The sequence below is a fragment of the Lissotriton vulgaris genome, chromosome 1_1 (assembly GCF_964263255.1).
Source record: "Lissotriton vulgaris chromosome 1_1, aLisVul1.2, whole genome shotgun sequence".
NCBI classification, from domain to species: domain Eukaryota; kingdom Metazoa; phylum Chordata; class Amphibia; order Caudata; family Salamandridae; genus Lissotriton; species Lissotriton vulgaris.
The window spans coordinates 1,635,011,462-1,635,032,117 of record NC_141685.1 but is presented as its reverse complement, the minus strand read 5'-3'; the positions used below and the strand labels follow the sequence as shown (position 1 = coordinate 1,635,032,117).

Here is a 20,656-nt window from a genome sequence, read left to right as displayed (position 1 = left end):
GCCCACAGCCTCAGTAAGTCGAAAACCAGTGAAGCAAAAAGCAAAAATTGGGGTGACCATAGGATAGTAGACCCTACTCTCCTACACCTAGCAGTAGTAGCAGCACACTTAGGAAGACAACATATTCATGTCTTCCCATATCTAGACGACTGGCTCATAAAAGCCGGCTCATACAGCCAGTGTGTGCAACACACTCACGCTACTATTCAACTGCTTCACGAATTGGGATTCACAGTAAATCACACCAAATCACATCTGCAACCCTCGCACATACAACAGTATCTCAGTGCTACAATAAACACCCAACTAACACTAGCTTATCCCTCTCCAGCCAGGATAACAAGTGTACAAACTCTCCTAACAAAATTCAAATCGCAACACTCGCTACCAGCTCAAGTGTTCATACAGCTCATAGGAATGATGGCATCTTGCATATTTGTAGTACGTCACGCAAGACTGCAAATGCGTCCACTTCAAGAGTGCCTAGCACGCCAATGGAACCAGGCTCAAGGTCAACTAACAGACCTAGTGTTGGTACACGGTCGGACTCATTGTTCTCTGCAATGGTGGAACACCAAAAACCTTTCCAACGGGCGATTGTTTCTAGAGCCAGTTCCTCAAATAGTCATGACAGCGGACGCATCACTCTCCGGCTGAGCTCACCTACTGCATCACACCATGCAAGGCAGGTGGACACCTCAACAAAAGTTACTCGACATCAACTATTTGGAGTTGCTAGCTGTGTTTCTAACCCTAAAAGCATTTCAAATTGAAGTGTCAGGCAATGCTGTCTTAGTCCGCACAGACAATATGACAGCTATGTACTACATAAATAAACAAGGGAGAACTCATTCTCTGCAGCTCTCTCAGTTAGCACAGCAGATATGGAGATTGGCTATACCACTAAAGATCTTCCTCTTAGCCCAACACGTCCCAGGAGTACAAAACACTATGGCAGATCTGCTAAGTCCACTAACACAGCAGATCCACGAGTTGTAACTTCATCCGCAAGTTCTTCATCCGTTCTTTCAAATGTGGGGACATCCTCAGATACACCTCTTTGCCACCTACGAAAACGCAAAATGCCCAAACTTTGCCGCCTGATACCCACACCCATTGTCCAAAGGCAATGCGATATGGATGAACTGATCAAAACTATTTGCGTACGCTTCCTCTCCCACTATTTCCGTTAGTGGTACGCAAACTACAACAACATTCCCTGACGCTCATTCTAGTTGCTCCAACTTGGGCCAGACAACCGTGGTACACCACACTGTTGCAGATGTCTGTAGTACTACACCAAAAACTAAACCTATCTCCACACCTATTTACACAGAACCATGGAGAGATCAGACACCCAGACCCAGCTCAGCTCAACCTAGTGATCTGGCTCCTGAGGTCATAGAGTTTGGTTACCTCAACCTTCCTCCAGAATGTATGAACGTTATCAAAGAAGCTAGACGTCCTACTACTAGAGCATGTTATGCTGCTAAGAGGAAACGGTTTGTCATATACTGCCAAAACAAACAAATAAATCCTTTAGACGTGTCTATTCAACACATAATAGGATATCTATTACACCTTCAAAAGTGTAATTTAGCCCACACATCTATCAGACTACACCTCGCTGCCATTGCAGCATACTTACAAAATAGACAACATCTATCTCTTTTTAGAGTACCACCTATAAAAGCTTTCATGGAAGGACTCAAAAGAATAATTCCTCCCATGACGCCACCTGCACCTGTGTGGAACTTAAACATTGTTCTCACAAAATTAATGGGACCTCCCTTTGAACCATTACATAAATGCAATTCCTAACTTGGAAAGTAGGTTTCCTAGTAGCAATTACTTCTCTCAGAAGGATTAGTGAACTACAAGCATTTACCATTCAAGAACCATTTCTGCAAATGCATCATAACAAAGTGGTTCTTCGTACTAACCCTAAATACCTTCCTAAAGTAAGTTCACCATTCCATCTAAATCAATCAGTTGAGCTGCCCGTATTTTTCTCGCAGCCTCAAACAGTCGCAGAAAGAGCTCTACACACCTTAGATATCAAAAGAGCATTACTGTACTGTATCGAAAGGACACAAACTTTTCGTAAAACAAAACAACTTTTTGTGTCTTTTTCACCGCCACATAAAGGCAACCCCATATCAAAATCAGGGATCGCTAGGTGGATTGTTAAATGCATACAAATATGTTAGCACAAAGCCAAACGTACATTAACAATTCCTCCAGAAAGCCCATTCTACAAGGAAAATAGGGGCTTCAATGGCATTCTTAGGGAACATTCCCCTAGATGATATATGCAAAGCAGCTACATGGCTTACACCGCACACATTCACAAAGCATTACTGTGTAGATGTGAAAACTAAACAACAAGCCACTGTGGGCTAGGCTGTACTAAAAACACTGTCACATACAACTGCAACAGATACTTGTGGTCGCCGCTAGGTGTGGGTACTGCTATACAAACTATGCATAGTGTGTAATCTGCAGCTCATATGCCTCCAACGAAAAATGCTACTTACCAGTATGCACCTGTTCTTGGCATGTAGAGCTGCAGAGTTACACACGCCCAATCGCCTCCCCGGCTACCTTTATCTGTTCCAGTATTATCTTAATTAGATACAAATCACATGGACATCACTACCTCTTGTACAGCTCCATCACTTCCCTAATGGCGAAAAACAATCTCGGGATGGAGCCGATGCCCATGCGCAGTATCATCCAATTCCGTGACTTCCAAAGACTTTCCTACAACAAAACAAACTGCAAACATCCGGGCCCAACACTAGGTGGCCATCTATGCATAGTGTGTAACTCTGCAGCTCTACATGCCAAGAACAGATGCATACTGGTAAGTAGCATTTTCCATTTAGCTGCACAACAGTGCAATGTTCTGTTCCTGTAAGGATTTCCAGTTGCTTTTATTTGGGGTTGATTAGTTGTGGGATTTCATACATTGACCACTTCTGCTATTTTGTGGTTTGCTTGCTTGTGATAAGTCTGTCGGTGGAGGTACATAGGTGGTTTGCTTAGTTTTGAAATTTAGAGATGCTGGATAGAGTCTGCCACCAAGTAGGTTTACAACGCTAGATATTTGCCATTGCATGTTGTTAATGACTGTTTTCAAAGTTTGTATTAGAATGTGTTACAGTTAACATCATGCTATATATATATATATACACGCGCACACACCCTGGCACTTTTTAGAGGCATGAATGCATAATGTTCTGAAAGTAAAGAATGTTGAGGATGTTCCTGAATGTGACATTACAAATAACAGCAATGTGCAGTTTATCACTTTTGCGTTTACAGCCTCTAGTAGCTCTACAGTACTGAACCCCCCAAATATATTCTCATACCGCTGTGAAGTTGACAGTATACTTCTCAAACAAGCATTTGCAATGCAATAGGTCTCGCATTTATACAAGTTTGAGCTATTGGCATCGTAAATGACAATTGCTTTTATTTAAGTTTTGTTTCAAAACATAAATAAAAGGCACTGTCATTTACAATGCTAACAGCTCAAACTCTCGCAAATGCAAGACCTATTGCATTGCAAATGCTTGTTGGCTGTAGTAACTAGCACAGTTTGTAAATAGCAATGGGCTTACTCTTTTGTGGGTGGGTGCATATCCCTACCATAACCCCTCCTTATTCCTTCCTGCCTTAAATAGTAAGAATTCCCCATTTTCCGGCCACTGCCCACGATCTCTCCCACATTCACTACTGAAACATATACTTGCGTGTGCAGAGATCTCCTCAGACAGGTCTGAGATCCCTGCTCTGAAAAGATAGAAGCAGCGGGGATGGAGACCTCTGCGCATATGTATATGAATAGCATTTTGTAGTTCATTAGTAGAACTATTGTAATACTACTAATGTACTACAACATGTTGTTTATGATTATACCCTTCAGAATAATGTGTCCACCATTATACCAGCTAGCAAGAAAAATATCCAGTCAGTGCTTTAATTTATAAGGAAATCTACTTGAAAACACAATAAAAATATACTATAGATAAAACAAAGATAAATGCTGAACACCAGAAAAATCTCATCTTCTGGGCCAAAGTTCAGACGGCAAACAATTTTATAGCACTTAAGTGCTACAAAAACAGTTGAGATTGGAGTCTACAAACAAAGTTACACAATGCTACACTACAAAGCAAAGATACCAATGTTCTCTGTTGCATGGAATTGGTTTCAGTTGTTATTGTTTAAAGGAAACATATTTGTAGTCTGCCCGATATTCCATCACCCTAAGTACTGAAGAGACCCACCTACCTTGACAAGGTGGCAATACACTGCTGATGTCCAGGGTCTGTTTATGGCCACCTGGTGTCTAGGTAGAGGCTCTGGAGGGCCACTGGACAGACTGATCTGCATTTTTTTCATTATTTGATTCCCCTCCAATCCTAGTTTGCTGGGTGACTTTCTGTGGGAGATTATCATCATTTAGGAACTAGGAGAGGGAAGGGTGTTCCCACCAGAAGGAGAAGCGTAGCTAAACACAGACAAGGAGTGATTATTTACCTATTTTTCCAGGTTTGTACGAGGATAATGGAGGGGGATTGGGAAAGATGCAATACACAGCCAGACAGGTACCTACTTGGGGTACAGTAAGCACACAAATTCATCCTCAACCTTTAAGCACGCGCACCCTCAATACACATCATGGACAGTTGCCATGTATGTGTCAGACATGATGGCAGCACAGACTTTACAGGGAGGGAGACAACAGGCAATCCCTTTCTCGGCTACAAGTAAAAGGACTCACACTCCTGACTATAGATTAACGCTGCCACCACTGTCAGTCTTCCGTCGTCCAGGTAAAGAATGCTTTATTTACTCTCTGTAAAGGAAGGTTGCAATTTGGGAGGAACTGCAATCAATACCACACTATGTGTTCCTGATTTGTGGTTGAAGTGCTGGCATTTCTCCTAGGCTTTTGGAGACACAGCAGCTGCAGGACAAGTCATCTTTGGTGGAATCTTTAAAGACAGCAGACAGGCCGGTAGGGTTGGCGCCAAGCTAGTTGCTGGTCTTCTGGTCTTGCTTCTTGTGACTATTCACATCTGTCTTTTCTGGTGCTGGGGGCTCCCCTAAATACTAGATTTAGTGTTGTTAGGGGAGTGTAGGGCAGTAGCCAATGGGCTACTTACCCCTGGAGTCACTACATCCCCTATACGACCACTTCCTGTGGGAAGTAGGTACGACCCTGTCCCAGAGTTCCTTTCCAAACTTCCCCCCGTAAAGCTCCATTGTTGGAAATTGATAACAATGCAGTCCCCCTTGGATTTTTTTTTTACCAGCCCAATCCATCCCACTCTCCGAGTTAACAATATTTGGTGCACTCTACTGAATGAGTATATATCGTTCGTGTCAAGCCAGTTAACAGCTTTATTCTTCAAAAGTGTCTGGGATTTCACTTGATCCAGCATTCAGGGGGTGACATTGACCAAAACGGCCACATAAGGGCAGAAAGCTAGTGGTAAATTAATCATCAGTGGATGACATGAGATCACTCTGTCATTGGTTACATGACAACTCACTGCTGGAATCTGTGTCTGGGTAACTAAAGAGGAGAATTGGTTCTGTCTGGAGATTATCCATGATTGATGGTAGCATTGGGGAGGCTCATATGTGGGAGGGCCTGGATAAGCCTCTGGTATGCAGCCTGTCACGGAGCCCTCTGAAGCCAACCCTAGGGCTATGGAAGACTTAGAAGAAGCCAGAATAGTTGTTCTTCTCATTTGAATAAGTCCCGGCTAGGGGCTATTCTAGTCTTGGAATAAAGGAAGGCCCAAACACAATAGGTGGCAACAAAGTCAAGAAAAACCAGGGCAAATAGGGCAGATCCAGCCCAGCCTCGTACAGCGCAGGGGGAGAGGCAGCGCAATGAGCACGGCAGCGCCTCCCCCTTGTAGTAGCTGTGTCTGGCAGAGAGGTACTCTGGGACAGCGAGTCCCACCACGGCATAGTGCAGGGCAGGGTTTGACGTCTTCTAGAGTCAATGCTGCTACCATTGCGTTGGCACGTAGAAAGCTTGGTCTTGATATCTGCCAGTCTGCAATGTGAGTGTCAGTACACACATTCACAAAGTTCTACTGCCTTGACCACCAAGTCTGACAGGAAGGTTATTTCGTTTGTTTGGTTCTGCAGGATTTTGTGGTCTAAGCCCACTCCAAAAACCATCCACCTTGGGAAGGAACTGCTTTGATATCTATTTTAAGGTGAGGAATCTTCAGTTAGAAGTATCCATCAGAAGAACAAGTTAATTACCTTTGGCAACTCTCTTTCTGATGGATACTCTGACTAACAGCAGACTCCTCACTGCCCTCTCTACTCCCTGCTCTATGAAGTGGCCTCCCTTCAACATCTAAAAAGTTCCCAAGTTAGACACCTGCACACTGTTAGCCAATTGTTTACTTTCCGCGTCTCAGGGCGTGAGAAGAGACAAGCAAGAAACCGACATCAGTGCGCAAGAGTAGCGCTTATATGTGACTCTACTTTGTCACTTCTGAGGCAGAATGGAATCAATGTGGAGGTGCACGCTGCCTCCTAGTGGCACATGGGAGCATTGCTAGTGAAATATTTCCGGGCCCAGTCTGGTGACTTGGAAGTATTCCAAGGTAAGGAATCTGCGGTTAGCTAGAGTACCCCCAGAAAGGGTGTTGGGAAGGTAAGTAACTTGTTGTTTTGTGAATGCTGCATTGTTTGAGCCAGATGTCACTAACATTGCTACTGTGTCATTTGACAGGTTGCATCTATGAGGGTCAGACCTACCAGAATGGGGATTCATTCTCTGTCAACACCTGCACTACCTGTGTGTGCCTGGTAAGTCATAGATTAAGAGCCGTTACCAAATGTTTGTCCTGCATTTGAAATCTCACTCATGACTCTGTGCCTGTTCTATTTCTATTGGTCTGTTTTAACATCATCTTATTTCAACATATGGTTTCATAATCATTAATGTAGGAAGATGATTGGACAGGCATCTAGTACCATGTGGTGTATGTGGGATCTTGATCAGAAATGCAATATTGACCAGTTGCGTAGTGCATGCCACAACATGTCTTTTAACCCTTTCCTCTAACCTTGGCAAGTCCCTTGGGTGCATGTCCCTTGGGTGGCATGTCCCTTGGGTGGCATGTCCCTTGGGTGCATGCAACAAGCTATCGCTTGGGTCTTAAATCTTCTCAGTTCAATGGTAGTTTTGTTTTTAATGATTATATTCATTTACTGAAGTATGCTACCCAGGTCTCATCAATCAACGCCCCTATTTCCATTCACAGCGGTTCTCATTTCTTTTGTAATATGGTCCCTTTCTTTAAGCTTTGGGGTTATAACAACAACTACACAGTCAGACAGGGTTATTATCCTCCAGATGTCCTAGCACATTTCAAAAACCAACACAACAAATGTTTGTTAACCAATGTTTATTGATTTTTTATTTTGTACAGTAATACAACCAAACAACAACTTCATGAGGGTTATATTTGCACGTTTGTAATGTTATAACCATCATCATAATATTCATCTTCTTAGTTAATATGTGTCATAATACAATTGGAGATATTCACTAATACCCCACCCCAGTGATTATCAGTGCAAGTCATCTCTGTGTCCCGTAACCTTATAAAGAAACGTGGACTCCAGCCAAGTTCCTCTTCTCAGTGACTTGCAATATCCTTGCACTATATTCCAGAGGGTACTTTATCCCATGTATCCATAACAATTCCTGACCTCCTTGGAGATTTATAATATACATTATCTACTAGTGCACTTTCTTTTACTCAGGAACAAAATTGAACGCAATTAGTACTTATGAGGTCCTGTTACATTGGATTACTCTTGGCAAATGTACCACTGAGTTTCCAAAAATCATAGGACTGCAATAATTGTCAACAATGATGACCATTTGCTGCCTCTAATTGGTTCCCTTCTCCACCTGAAGATGGACAATATCATCTGCTCAGAGTTCTATGCCTCCATCTGCCTAAATAACTAAAATATAATTAAAAAATCAAACAATAGTCTCAAACTACAATATTGTAACCTGAACCATACCCCAATGGCAAATGCTCTACTGTATCGAAGTGTGAGCTGTTGCGCCACACTGTGTAAGTACCTTTGTTTGTTGTTGGTTAGCACTCATCTTCCTTCACTGAAGCATTGCATTAGGATCTGATTATTTTGTTTTTCTTAAAGAATGGAGTGATTTCCTGTAAACAAAAGGAGTGCCTACCAGTGACGTGTGAAAACCCGGTTGAAAGTACAGCAGAGGAGTGCTGCCCTCGATGTGTGGAAGGTAAGGCAATAGTTAAACTTTCAAAACACACAAATGAGGCCTGAGGAGGTTTAAAGACCAACAGGGTGCGACTCCCCTCTAACACAATCAAAAACACAAAAATGAAACCCTGGGTCTAGAACTCGAACGGAGTGCGGGGGAATCCATTTGGAAGAACAGTTTCCCTCACCCACCCTTAGGTGGCATGCTTCATCATATGGTAACCTCCTCGCACTGCGAACCTAGTTCCAGTGCCGGCTACAACCCCCTCTCTGAGAAGGAGGAGCTCAGGGACTTGAGGTTTTAGGATACCTCTTCTCTACATTCAAAACATTCCTGAGCTCCTCCCTCTCAGAGAGGGGTTGTAGTCTGCACTGCGGCTAGGTTTGCGGTGCGAGCAGATTACCCTATGATGAAGCATGCCACCTATGGGTGGGTGAGGGAAACAGTCCTTCAAAAGGGATTCCTCCGCACTCCATTTGAGTTCTAGACCCAGGGTTTCATTGTTGTGTTTTTGAATAGTTTAACTTTACCAACACAGTGTGAACTTTGAGTTCGCTTGTGCAGACAATCAAACGATGATACAATTATCATTACACCCTTTCAGAGGCGTAAAGTACACTAAACATATCAGTCTTTTGGAGTGTTAGGATGGTGATTAGAAGGATTGTTGGGAGGGGGGTCTATAAATAAACTCCGGAAGAAAGGGGAGGTCGTATGGTATGGCACCAACCGAAACATTCCGATACCTGCAGATCAGGCGCACACTCATGGGAGCTATCCCACCAGGAACACAGCTACCAGACACATCCCCTTTGGAGGACAGGCTCCTTACTGATTATATGTGTAAAAAGGCCATCTCTCAGACCTATAGAAAATTAATGAACAATCAAGCAGACCCCACACTGACTCTGGGGGACCGGTGGCAAACTGATGTTGGAAGGGTTGACGACTCTGACTGGCAGGAGGCCCTCGCGTCACCGCGAGAGGTTGCAATCGCCTCCAAACTCAAATTGGTGCAGCTAAAAATCCTTCACCGTATATATTACGCGCCCTACACTACACCGACTGGGTAGGTCGCCCACTCCTCTCTGTTTACGACAACGTGGTCTGCCGGGCACGTTCTATCATACCCCCTGGGAGTGTCCGCTGATAGCACCCTATTGGGCGTCAATCATGGGTACGATCTTGCGGGTGAGGAGAGCCACCGTCTTGCCAGAACCAAAAATGTGTCTTCTCAATAAATGGGAGCCCACTGTCCTAAACCTACGGATGTAGGACTGGGCGGCCTTAGGAATGATGATTGCAAAACGTAATATAGCCCAGCATTGGGGAACAGGGTTGATTTCCACTTACCGAAAATGGGGATGTGATATGGACAGTGCAATGGTGGTGGAACGAGCAGTTTATATGCACAGAGGTTGCCCTAGGAAATGATCAAAGATATGGGGTAAATGGAACGAATTCCGCTGCAATATAGGTGACCCCCCGCAGGACGATTCAGTATCTGATGTCAGTGACTGAAATGCTATATTTGACTTTTTTGTTACGTGATATAATGTGACTGAATAGGCCACTTTTGTATGATATTGATAACAAATGTGCTTTTCTCAACTTGCAATGCATGCAGGATATGCCTCTGAAGTGTACTGTTGTTCTTGGTTGTGATCATTGTACATATTGCAACGATAAAAGATCAATAAAAAGTTTGATAAAAAAAATAAATGAACTCCGACGCATCTTGCACACACTCTGTTTGGTAAATCTGTTTATGAAATTCTTGAAGATCTGCATGTTTGTCTGCATTTTGGAACAAGATTTCAACGGCTTTTGGGTCATCACGTATGTTTCTCAGTGGTAACCTGGAGAGGAGAGGGGACAGACAGATAGATATTTTTATTTGCACAATTAGTTAAAATCATTGCAAGTCATACAAAAAAAGAACAAAAAACACTTTCTGCTCTCAATTTAATAGAAAAAAGGAACAAAATGCATATCTGACACAGCAAAGGTTCATGGGTGGTATCTGCCTGTAGAATTGAATGAATATTGGTCATAAATTTTACGAAACGGGCGGCTATTTGTGCTGAGTCCCCCTTCATTCCTCTAAGGCTTCTTGGCATGTCCGCACATTACGAATTCTCCAGATGGGGCGCAACCAATAAGTTTGAAGGGGGAGTAAAGTTCTACAGATGCACAAAACGTGTGTTCAATTTTCTTACCCGTTGTTGCAAAAGCGGCACCTGGAGGACATATCTGCTTTGTACCTCCGTCCATAATTGTACGCCACCAAGGGGATTAGCTCAAATCGTAGTGTCATTAACTGATCTTTCACTGATAGCTTCATGGAGGATGACAGGTAGTGTGGTAGGGTTTTTGGATCATAGAGTTTTGACACCCAGCTGCCATGTGATAGCTTTTTCACGGATAGTGCATCGTGTTACACTGATAGTATTTTTGCTTGTTTGGTCAGGGCTTTGGTGGCAACCCCTACGGGTAGCGAACTCGCCCATAGATCGTGGGCTTCTAATGCGTCCAAGCAGAATGTTAAAAATGTATTCCAGGAAGTCCTGGGGCTATTTAAAAGTGTCCAAATGCAACTCTTTAGTGTGGAGGCGTGGGCCATTTTGGTTTTTGCACATGATCCAATGCTGGGAGAACGAGTGGAACTCCAAGCCGGGACATAATGAATGGGGCAACGGTAGAGAAGGAATTATATGCACCAGCCACAGCCTATTGTCAACCTCAACATCCTGGTTCGGTTTCAATTGTGGTCACTATCTTCTCAGAAGCCTTGCTGTTAATAGATTTTCTTCATACCGACCATTAATTCAGGGGTGATGGTGTCATGCCATTCGCTAATTCACTTATTTAGTAATCTATTCCATTTTCTCTGCATTTGATCACTCTTCATCTAGACTTCTGATGACCATCAAATCACAACTTTTTGCAATTGCTCCATTCAAAATAAGGCATACATCTCAAGAGGAGGTAATAGCTATTGTGTGTATTTTGTTTAAATTGTATCATTGATTAATGGTTCAATTGAGCCCATCCTCGGTCACCTGATGGTTTTTTCTTAGGCTCCTTGTTCAGTTCCATCCTTATTTGAACATATTGCCTACTTCTCCAACTACAGCAATTGGAATACCCCTTTGTGGCTCTGAGAATATAGACTATCTTTGTAACATTCAATAGTCACTCGAACAACATTCTACTTTTTAGGGCTGAAGTTGTGATTGCCCTCTTCATACCTTTGCCTTAGACTTTCATCTCTTACTCATCTTTGCAGTAATACATATCACAACATCATTTACCAGACAAAGACATGAAATTAGGTAGGATCATAAATAATGTGCTTCATGGGCATAACTCCTCAGGCTGATCTAATTATCATAAATGATTTATCAGCACTTAATGCTGTGCAAAAGACCCGCAACACCCAAATGGGCAACTGTTCTACGGCATACTCTTTTGCAGTGCTGGAATACATATGGCAGCCATCCACTAAAGGCAATGAGACCTGCTGTGCTTGCTTTTCTCACCTCCATATCCTTGGTACTAATTGCCACACTTATTATAAAAGTTAACAAAAAAGAGTGTTGGAAGACTCCTGCTGTCCGTCTTGGAAGCAACAGAGTTACTGTCACCCTCTGATTCTACCTGAAAGTCCCACTCTGCTCTACAGGTCTGCCTTTCTACTTTTGTTACTGTGGGCCTTGCATCATGGATGTTACCACTCTTGTGCTGGAGGACGACGTCTACGGTACCAAGACAATAGAATTCAGGGCCCGCATTCATGTTGGTGGTGCCCTGTGTCACAATCGTTGTTAGCGCCTCATTCCCAAAACGACCATTTTCTCAGCTGATTCTCTTACGATAACCCTCAATGGTGCCCCTCATCTCTCCTTAGCCCCTTACTCGCATTTATTTTATCGTATTTCTTTTATACAATCACTGATCCCCATGTAGGGTGTCAGAGCTCTTTACATCACATACACACATATTATATAGGGACAATGAATTGTGCAAAATTACATCAATGTATAGAAAATGTTACATAAGGCAAACAGGGCTACTACAAAGGTTAGGCTTTGCATGCCATCCATACTGGTAAGTAGTTTAGGTTGAGTGTGCTTGGTCCAGGAAAACACAAACTCAGGATTTAAAACATAACACAGTGGTTGGGGTTGCCTATGCCAATAAGAGTTTACTAATACCCAAAAGAACTCTCTTTAGCAATCATAGAAGAAGGAAATATTGAGAACATAATCAATAACGTTCTAAACCTATGTCTTCACTTAGGATATATTTTTAATTTTCAATATTTACAATTTTTCAGAAATGTTAGGGTTAATGAGTAGCACTTCACTTTTCAAAGTTGTAATGAGAGATCCCAGGTACGAAAACACCTGTTCAACCATACCGCAGTATACCCTAACATACACTGCACTAAATGTATTTTTAAAAGGTCAAAGCAAGAAGCTGGGATGGAGGGTTGCTTGTGAGACGGAGTCACACATTGTGGGGCCACTATGGCGTTTCATTCTTCAGAGGTTGATAACACCTGCTATTTACAATATCCCAAAACTGCAGAAAATGTGGTAGCCAGCAATCCATAGACAAATTATTACCAGCCGTAACACTGCAACATTAGCAGACACAACAGATGAAACAGCTTATCCAAGTAAACACCAACTAGCCCCAGATATTAGAAGAATTTCTGTAGGTTTATTCTTCCCTATATTTACAACAGAGAAAGCTCTTTTAACTTTTCCTGAGCATAAGTTATGATAGAGCCATTTTAAAATTGACAAACCCCCATTAGGTATCCCGGTGAAATCGGGCTTCAGAGTTGCAAAATAAATGTTTGAGATTATGTAGTTTAGTTAGTGCCAGACTTTCCGAACTCTCTGCATAAACGTGTTCCACATTACGTACGGGCTGCCTTAAAACCAGGCAGCATATCTTAGCATCGACCAGTTATGGAATCCAGTAAGGTGAAATGTCATTTAACTGTCAATTAAAAATGTTTACCTTCAAGCAGCCATATAAAACAAGCATTTGCAATGCCATAGGTCTCGCATTAATTAAGTTTGAGCTATTGGCATTGCTAAATATTGCAACACCAATTGCAACAAAAGTCTATAAATTGTAGGCCCAAAAATGTTTTATTTATTTTTGTAGCAATGGTGGCATGCCGCGCTTTAGATGAATATGTTTAAAAGTAAAGTGCGCCATACTGCGATTGCTACAATAGTTAATTGTGGATGCGTTAACAATTGATGTGTGCACTGACGGCTGGTGGTGTGTGTGCCTGTAGAAATTGTGGACTGATGGCTGGTGGTGTGTGTGCCTGGTGGAAGTGTGCACTGCCGGCTGGTGGTGTGTGTGCCTGGTGGAAGCGTGCACTGATGGCTGGCGGTGTGTGTGCCTGGTGAAAGCGTGCACTGACGGCTGGTGGTGTGTGCCTGGTGAAAGCATGCACTGACAGCTGGTGGTGTGTGTACCTGGTGAAAGCGTGCACTGACGGCTGGTGGTGTGGGTGTGCCTGGCGAAATCATGCAGTGACGGCTGTTGGTGTGTGTGTGCCTGGTGAAAGCGTGCACTGACGTCTGGTGGTGTGTGCCTGGTGAAACATGCACAGACGGCTGGTGGTGTTTGTGCCCGGTGAAAGCGTGCACCGACAGCTGGTGGTGTTTGTGCATGGTGAAAACGTGCACTGACGACTGATGTGGTCTGTGCCTGTTGAAAGTGTGCACTGACTGTGTGGTTGTGTGTGTGGTTATGTGTGTGTGATTGTGTGGTTGTGGTTGTGTGTGGTTGTGGTTGTGTGTGTGGTTGTGGTTGTGTGTGTGTGAGTGGGTGTGTGTGGTTGTGTGGTTGTGTGTGTGTGACTGTGTGTGTGGTTGTGTGTGTGGTTGTGTGTGTTGTTGTGTGTGTGGTTGTGTGTGTGGTTGTGTGTTTGTGGTTGTGTGTGTGTGTGTGTGTGGTTGTGTGTGTGGTTGTGTGTGGTTGTGTGTGTGGTTGTGTGTGTGGTTGTGGTTGTATGTGGGGTTGTATGTGTGTGGTTGTGTGTGTGGTTGTGGTTGTGTGTGGTTGTGTGTGTGGTTGTGCTGGTGGTTGTGCGTGTGGTTGTGTGTTGTGTTTGTGTGTGTTATGTTTGTGTGTGTGGTTGTGTGTGTGGGTGTGGTTGTGGTTGTGTGTGTGGTAGTGTCTGTGTGTGTGGTTGTGTGTGGTTGTGTGTGTGTGTGGTTGTGTGTGTGTGTGGTTGTGGTTGTGTGTGTTTGTTTGTGGGGTTGTGTGTGTGGTTGTATTTGTGGTTGTGGGTGTGGTTGTGGGGGTGGTGTTGTTGTGTGTGTGTCTGTTTGTGGGTGGGTGTGTGTGGTTGTGTATGCGGGTGTGGTTGTGTGTGTGGTTATGTGTGGTTGTGTGTGCGTGTGGTTGTGTGTGTGTGTGATTGTGTGTGGTTGTTATTGTGGGGTTGTGTGTGTGGTTGTGTGTGTGGTTGTGTGTGTGTGGTTGTGTGTGTGGTTGTATGTGTGGTTGTGTGTGTGGTTGTGTGTGTGGCTGTGTGTGTGGTTGTGTGTGTGGCTGTGTGTGGTTGTGTGTGTGGTTGTGTGTGTTGCTGTGTGTTTGGTTGTGTGTGTGGTTGTGTGTGGTTGTGTGTGGTTGCGCGTGGTTGTGTGTGGAAGTGTGTGGTTGTGTGTATGTGTGGTTGTGTGTGTATGGTTGTGTGTGTGTGGTTGTGTGTGCTTGTGTGCAGGTGTCTGTGTGTGGTTGTGTGTGTGGTTGTGTGCGTGTGGCTGTGGTTGTATGTGTGGTTGTATGTGTAGTTGTATGTGTGGTTGTGTGTGTGTTTGTGTGTGTGTGGTTGTCTGTGCGTGGTTGTGTGTGGTTGTGTGTGGTTGTGTGTGTGGTTGTGTGTGTGCTTGTGTGTCTGCTTGTGTGTGTGTGGTTGTGTGTGTGTGGTTGTGTGCGTGGTTGTGGTTTTGTGTGTGGTCTGTGTGTGTGTGTATGTCTGTGGTTGTGTGTGTGTGGTTGTGGTTGTGTGTGTGGTTGTGTAGTTGTGTGTGGTTGTGTGTGTGTGGTTGTGTGTGTGGTTGTGTGTGTGTGGTTGTGTGTGTGGTTGTGTGTGTCTGTGGTTGTGTGTGTGGTTGTGTGGTTGTGGTTGTGTGGTTGTGTATGTGTGGTTGTCTGTGTAGTTGTGTGTGTGTGGTTGTGTGTGGTGTGAGTGTGTGTGGTTGTGTGTGTTTGTGTATGGTTGTGTGTGTGTGTGGTTTTGTGTGTGGTTGTGTGTGCGTGGTTGTGTGTGTACTTGTGTGTGTGTTTGTGTGTGTGGTTGTATGTGTGGTTGTGTGAGTGTGGTTCTGTGTGTTGTTGTGTATGTGTTTGTGTGTGTGGTTGTGTGTGTGTGGTTGTGTGTGTGGTTGTGTGTGTTGTTGTGGTTGTTTATGTGGTTATGGTTGTGTGTGTGTGGTTGTGGTTGTGTGTTTTGTGTTTGTGTGTGTGGTTGTGTATGTGTGTCTGGGTGTGTTTGTGGTTGTGTGTGTGGTTGTGGATGTGTGTGGTTGTGTGTGTGTGTGGTTGTGTGTGTGTGTGTGGTTGTGTGTGTGTGTGTGGTTGTGTGGTTGTTTGTGTGGTTGTATGTGTGGTTTTGTGTGTGGCTGTGTGTGTGGTTGTGTGTGTGTGGTTGTGTGTGTGTGGTTGTGTGTGTGGTTGTGTGTGTGTGTGTGGTTGTGGTTGTTTATGTGGTTATGGTTGTGTGTGTGTGGTTGTGGTTGTGTGTGTTGTGTTTGTGTGTGTGGTTGTGTATGTGTATCTGGGTGTGTTTGTGGTTGTGTGTGTGGTTGTGGATGTGTGTGGTTGTGTGTGTGTGTGGTTGTGTGTGTGTGTGTGGTTGTGTGTGTGTGTGTGTGGTTGTGTGGTTGTTTGTGTGGTTGTGTGGTTGTATGTGTGGTTTTGTGTGCGGCTGTGTGTGCGGTTGTGTGTGTGTGGTTGTGTGTGTGTGGTTGTGTGTGTGTGCTTGTAGTTTGAAGTCCGACATTTCTGTAAGGTTTTTAAGCATTTCCAGACAGATAAAAGGAGGAGCAACTAAGTTCAAGTTCAAGTTCAGAAATTTGTATAGCGCACTACTCACCCAGAGGGTCTCAAGGCGCTTGTGTGAAGGTGGGTGCATTACTTATCGAATAGCCAGGTTTTTAGTTGCTTTCTAAAGGAGAGGTGGTTCTGTGTAAGGCGGAGGTGAGTGGGGAGAGAATTCCAGGTTTTGGCCGCTAAGTAGGAGAAAGATCTTCCTCCCATGGTGGATCTATTGATGCGTGGAATTGCCGCAAGGGCTTGATTGGATGAGCGTAGTTGGCGGGTGGGTGTGTAGAAGGACAGTCGTTTGTTGAGGCATTCGGGTCCTATTTCGTAGAGGGCCTTGTGTGCGTGGGTTAGGAGGCGGAACGTTACTCTTGTCGACGGGAAGCCAGTGGAGATCTTTCAGGTAACTGGAAATGTGGGCTTGACGGGGGATGTCGAGTATGAGTCTGGCTGAGGCGTTTTGGATGCGTTGTAGTTTTTTCTGTAGCTTGGCTGTGGTTCCGGCGTAAAGGGTGTTTCCATAATCCAGTCGGCTAGTGACTAATGCGTAGCTGACTGTTTTTCTGGTTTCGGTGGGGATCCAGCGGAAGATTTTTTGGAGCATGCGTAGGATGTTGAAGCATGATGATGTAACTGTGTTGACCTGTCTGGACATTGAGAGGGAGGAGTCTAGGATGAAGCCTAGGTTCCGAGCGTTATCCGTGGGTATGGGTGCTGTACCTAGAGCCGGTGGCCACCATGAGTCGTCCCAAGCTGAGGGGGACGATCCTAAGATGAGGACTTCCGTTTTGTCTGAGTTTAGTTTTAAACGGCTGTTCTTCGTCCATTCGGCTACTTCTTTCATTCCTTCGTGTAGATTGGTTTTGGCGGTGTTGGGGTCTTTGGTGAGGGAGAGGATTAGCTGGGTGTCGTCAGCGTATGAGATGATGTTGAGGTTGTGTTGTCGTGCGATGGTTGCGAGGGGACTCATGTACACGTTGAAGAGGGTGGGACTGAGTGATGATCCTTGTGGTACGCCGCAGATGACTTCGGTGGCCTCTGATTTGAATGGGGGGAGGCGGACTCTTTGTGTTCTTCCAGCGAGGAACGAGATGATCCAGTCCAAGGCTTTTCCTTGTATTCCTATGTTGTTGAGGCGTTGTATGAGGGTGTTATGACAGACTGTGTCGAAGGCGGTGGAGAGGTCAAGTAGGATGAGGGCGACTGATTCTCTGTTGTCCAGTAGCGTTCGGATGTCATCCGTAGCAGCGATGAGGGCGGTTTCGGTGCTGTGTTTGGCTCGAAAGCCGGACTGTGAGGGGTCGAGTGAATTGTTGGATTCAAGGAAGGCGGCGAGTTGGCTATTGACGGCTTTCTCGATGACTTTGGCCGGGAAGGGGAGGAGTGAGATGCGGCGGTAGTTCTTGAGTTCAGAGGGGTCCGCTGTGGGTTTCTTCAGAAGGGCGCTGAGTTCGGCATGTTTCCAGCTTTCTGGGAAGGTAGCGGAGTTGAAGGAGCAGTTGATGACATCGCGAAGATGGGGTGCGATGATGGAGTCTGCTTTGTTGAAAATGTGGTGTGGGCATGGGTCAGTTGGTGAACCTGAATGGATAGAGTTCATCAGACGGATGGTGTCTTCAGTAGTGATTGGGTTCCAGGCGCAGAGGTTGTGCGGGTGCTGTTTTGGATCGGAGGTGGGTGGAGTGGGTTGTTCTTCAGATAGGTTTTCAAAGCTGTTATGAATGTCGATGATTTTGTTGTGGAAGTAAGAGGATAGGGAGTCGCAGAGGTCTTGGGAGGGAGTGATGTCGTTGGAGCCGGCGGTGGGGTTGGTGAATTCCTTGACGATGTTGAATAGTTCCTTGCTGTTTTGGGCGTTGTTGTCGAGTCGATCCTTGAATGCTGTTTTTTTGGTGGATCTGATCAATTGGTGGTGTTTGCGGATGGCGTCCTTGAAGGTGGTCAGGGTGATAGTGGTTGGTTTTTTTTTCCAGGTTTTCTCGAGGGTACGACATAACTTCTTGGATTTCTTAAGGTCATCGTTGAACCAGGGGGCCTTTTTGTTACCTTGTTTGATCTGATGGTTTTTCAAGGGTGCTAATTCGTCAGCGCTGTGGGTGATCCATTGTGTGAGTTTGGTGGCAGCTTGGTTTGGGTCCGATGATATGGTGGGGGGGTTTTGGTTAAGTGATGTGAAGAGTTGGTCGGTGGTGATTTTGTTCCAGTTTCTTCGAGGAATAGGTTGTGGTGGGATGTGGGTCGTGGTCTTTGTATAGCTGAAGTGAACGCATCTGTGGTCCGTCCAATGGAGAGCTGTGGTGTAATTGAAGGAGATGTGTTTGCTGGAAGTGAAGATAGGGTCGAGCGTGTGTCCGGCGAGGTGGGTGGGGGTGTCAACAAGTTGTTTGAGTCCGAGATTGGCTAGGTTGTCCAAAAGGGTGGTGGTGTTGCTGTTGTTTTTCTTTTCCAGGTGGAAGTTGAGGTCTCCCAGTAGGATGTAGTTCTCGGATGTGAGGGCATGTGGGCTGATGAAGTCAGTGATGTCTTCGTTGAATAGTGTGCGGGTTCCTGGTGGTCTGTAGATGAGGGTGCCTCTAAGTGTGGTCCTGGGGTCGGTGTGGATCTGGAAGTGAAGGTGTTCGGCGGCCGCGAGGTTGTCGTCGGAGCTGGTCGTGATTCGGATGGTGTTCTTATGGACGATGGCGATGCCTCCTCCTGTATGGATGGTGCGGTCTTTTCGGATGATCTTGTAATTGTCGGGATGGCTATGGCGATGTCGGGTGCTGATGAGGCGTTCATCCATGTTTCAGTAAGGAAGGCGACGTCCGGTGATGTAGTGCCGAGTAGGTTCCAGAGTTCAGTGGCGTGTCTGTGGACCGAGCGGCTGTTCAGCAGGATGCACTTCAGGTGGTTAGAGTCGGAGCTGTGTTTGGGGAGGTGGATTTGGTGTGGGTCCTGATACAGGTGAACTTGCAGGAGTGGCAGGCGAATGGTCCATGGGTGTGACCTGGGGTAGCTGTGCAGCATTGTGGTGAGCGTCCGGGTTGAGGGCAAAGAGGGAAGCGGCGTCGTACGTAATGAGGGTGGGGTGGGCGCTGGGCGCGGTCCAGCAGTGGACGGGCGTAGACGGGCTTACCTTTGGCGCACCTTTGGCGCACATGGGGCGCGACCACTGCACGTGAACGCTGCGCGCAAATGCATCTGTCATATTCGGATAGTGGAGGGGAGGGGCGAGGGAAGAGCAGCTGGGAGGCGGGAGCGGGGCGGAGAGCAGGGCAGGGAGGCACAAACAACAACAAGACACAAAATGGCAGTCAGCCCAAAAGGGAAACCGGGTTGGGGCACACTATGAGCATCAAAACGCGATCTTTATGTCAGTGGAACCGGCACAAGGCACAATGAGGCACAAAAATCCTACACACAGGCAGCACAATTAAGCAGAGCGTTGCAGCGCTCTTTGGCAGACTAGCGCCACGATATTATGCAAATTAGCGCTCGTGAAATCGGCAGGGCAGCGCAACACAATAGAACAAGTAATTAAAGCGTTCTGACTCGATCTGGCACAACGAGCAATGCAATATTTAATCAATGCAGGCAGAAGTCTGGCTGGCTGTGGGCGCTACGATACCAATCAGTCTCGCAGGGCAGGGAGCAGCGTGGAGGAGCGACCGCCTCCGATGGAATCAGGACTAAATGAAAGAGTATGGCCTAACGAGCAGAGCTGCCAACTTTGGAACTGGGACAGCATGTTTGACTCTCAGCTCCGCTCAACATCTTGTGATTCTGGCAAACGGCGTAATCTCTCTATGTCTGAAAATAAAAAATGCTTTCATGTAGTCTGGGGCTCATGTAAAGCGCCTTTGCACTATATGACAGCTGCCTTAAAAAAAGGAAACGGAAGTTCAGAGGTGACGTCCTGCTGGGGCAAAGCACCTGGCAAGGCTGATAAACTGCCTTAGTACAGTGAATGACCCCCGTCTCCTGACCTCAGTTTTGCTACCGGCTAAGTATGATTTTCGTACAAACAGCATGCGCTCACTACAGGCATAACTTTCAGAAAGCCCTCGCAGTGCCCTTCATATCCCTGCTGAAAAATATATTATTTGTGGCCCTTGGAAGAACTATTTTATCTATTGCCCACGCATTTAAGGCACTTTTTCTGCTTGTAGTCTGAAATTCGACATTTCTGTAAGGTTTGTAAGCATTTCCAGACAGATAAAAGGAGGAGCAACTGAACGAGGGTATATGGCCTAACGAGCAGAGCTGCCGACTTTGGAAATGGGA

The 20,656-nt window shown here is 45.4% G+C and overlaps 1 protein-coding gene across 1 annotated transcript in view; it reads left to right on the top strand.

Moving 5' to 3' along the window:
- Positions 1–20,656, top strand: part of KCP (kielin cysteine rich BMP regulator) — a 694,272-nt gene that overhangs the window by 262,685 nt on the left and 410,931 nt on the right. The window contains exons 10-11 of the mRNA XM_086918865.1: positions 6,776–6,852; positions 8,227–8,326. Of these exons, the coding sequence (XP_086774991.1) occupies positions 6,776–6,852; positions 8,227–8,326 (177 nt within the window). The remainder of the gene's footprint in view (positions 1–6,775; positions 6,853–8,226; positions 8,327–20,656) is intronic.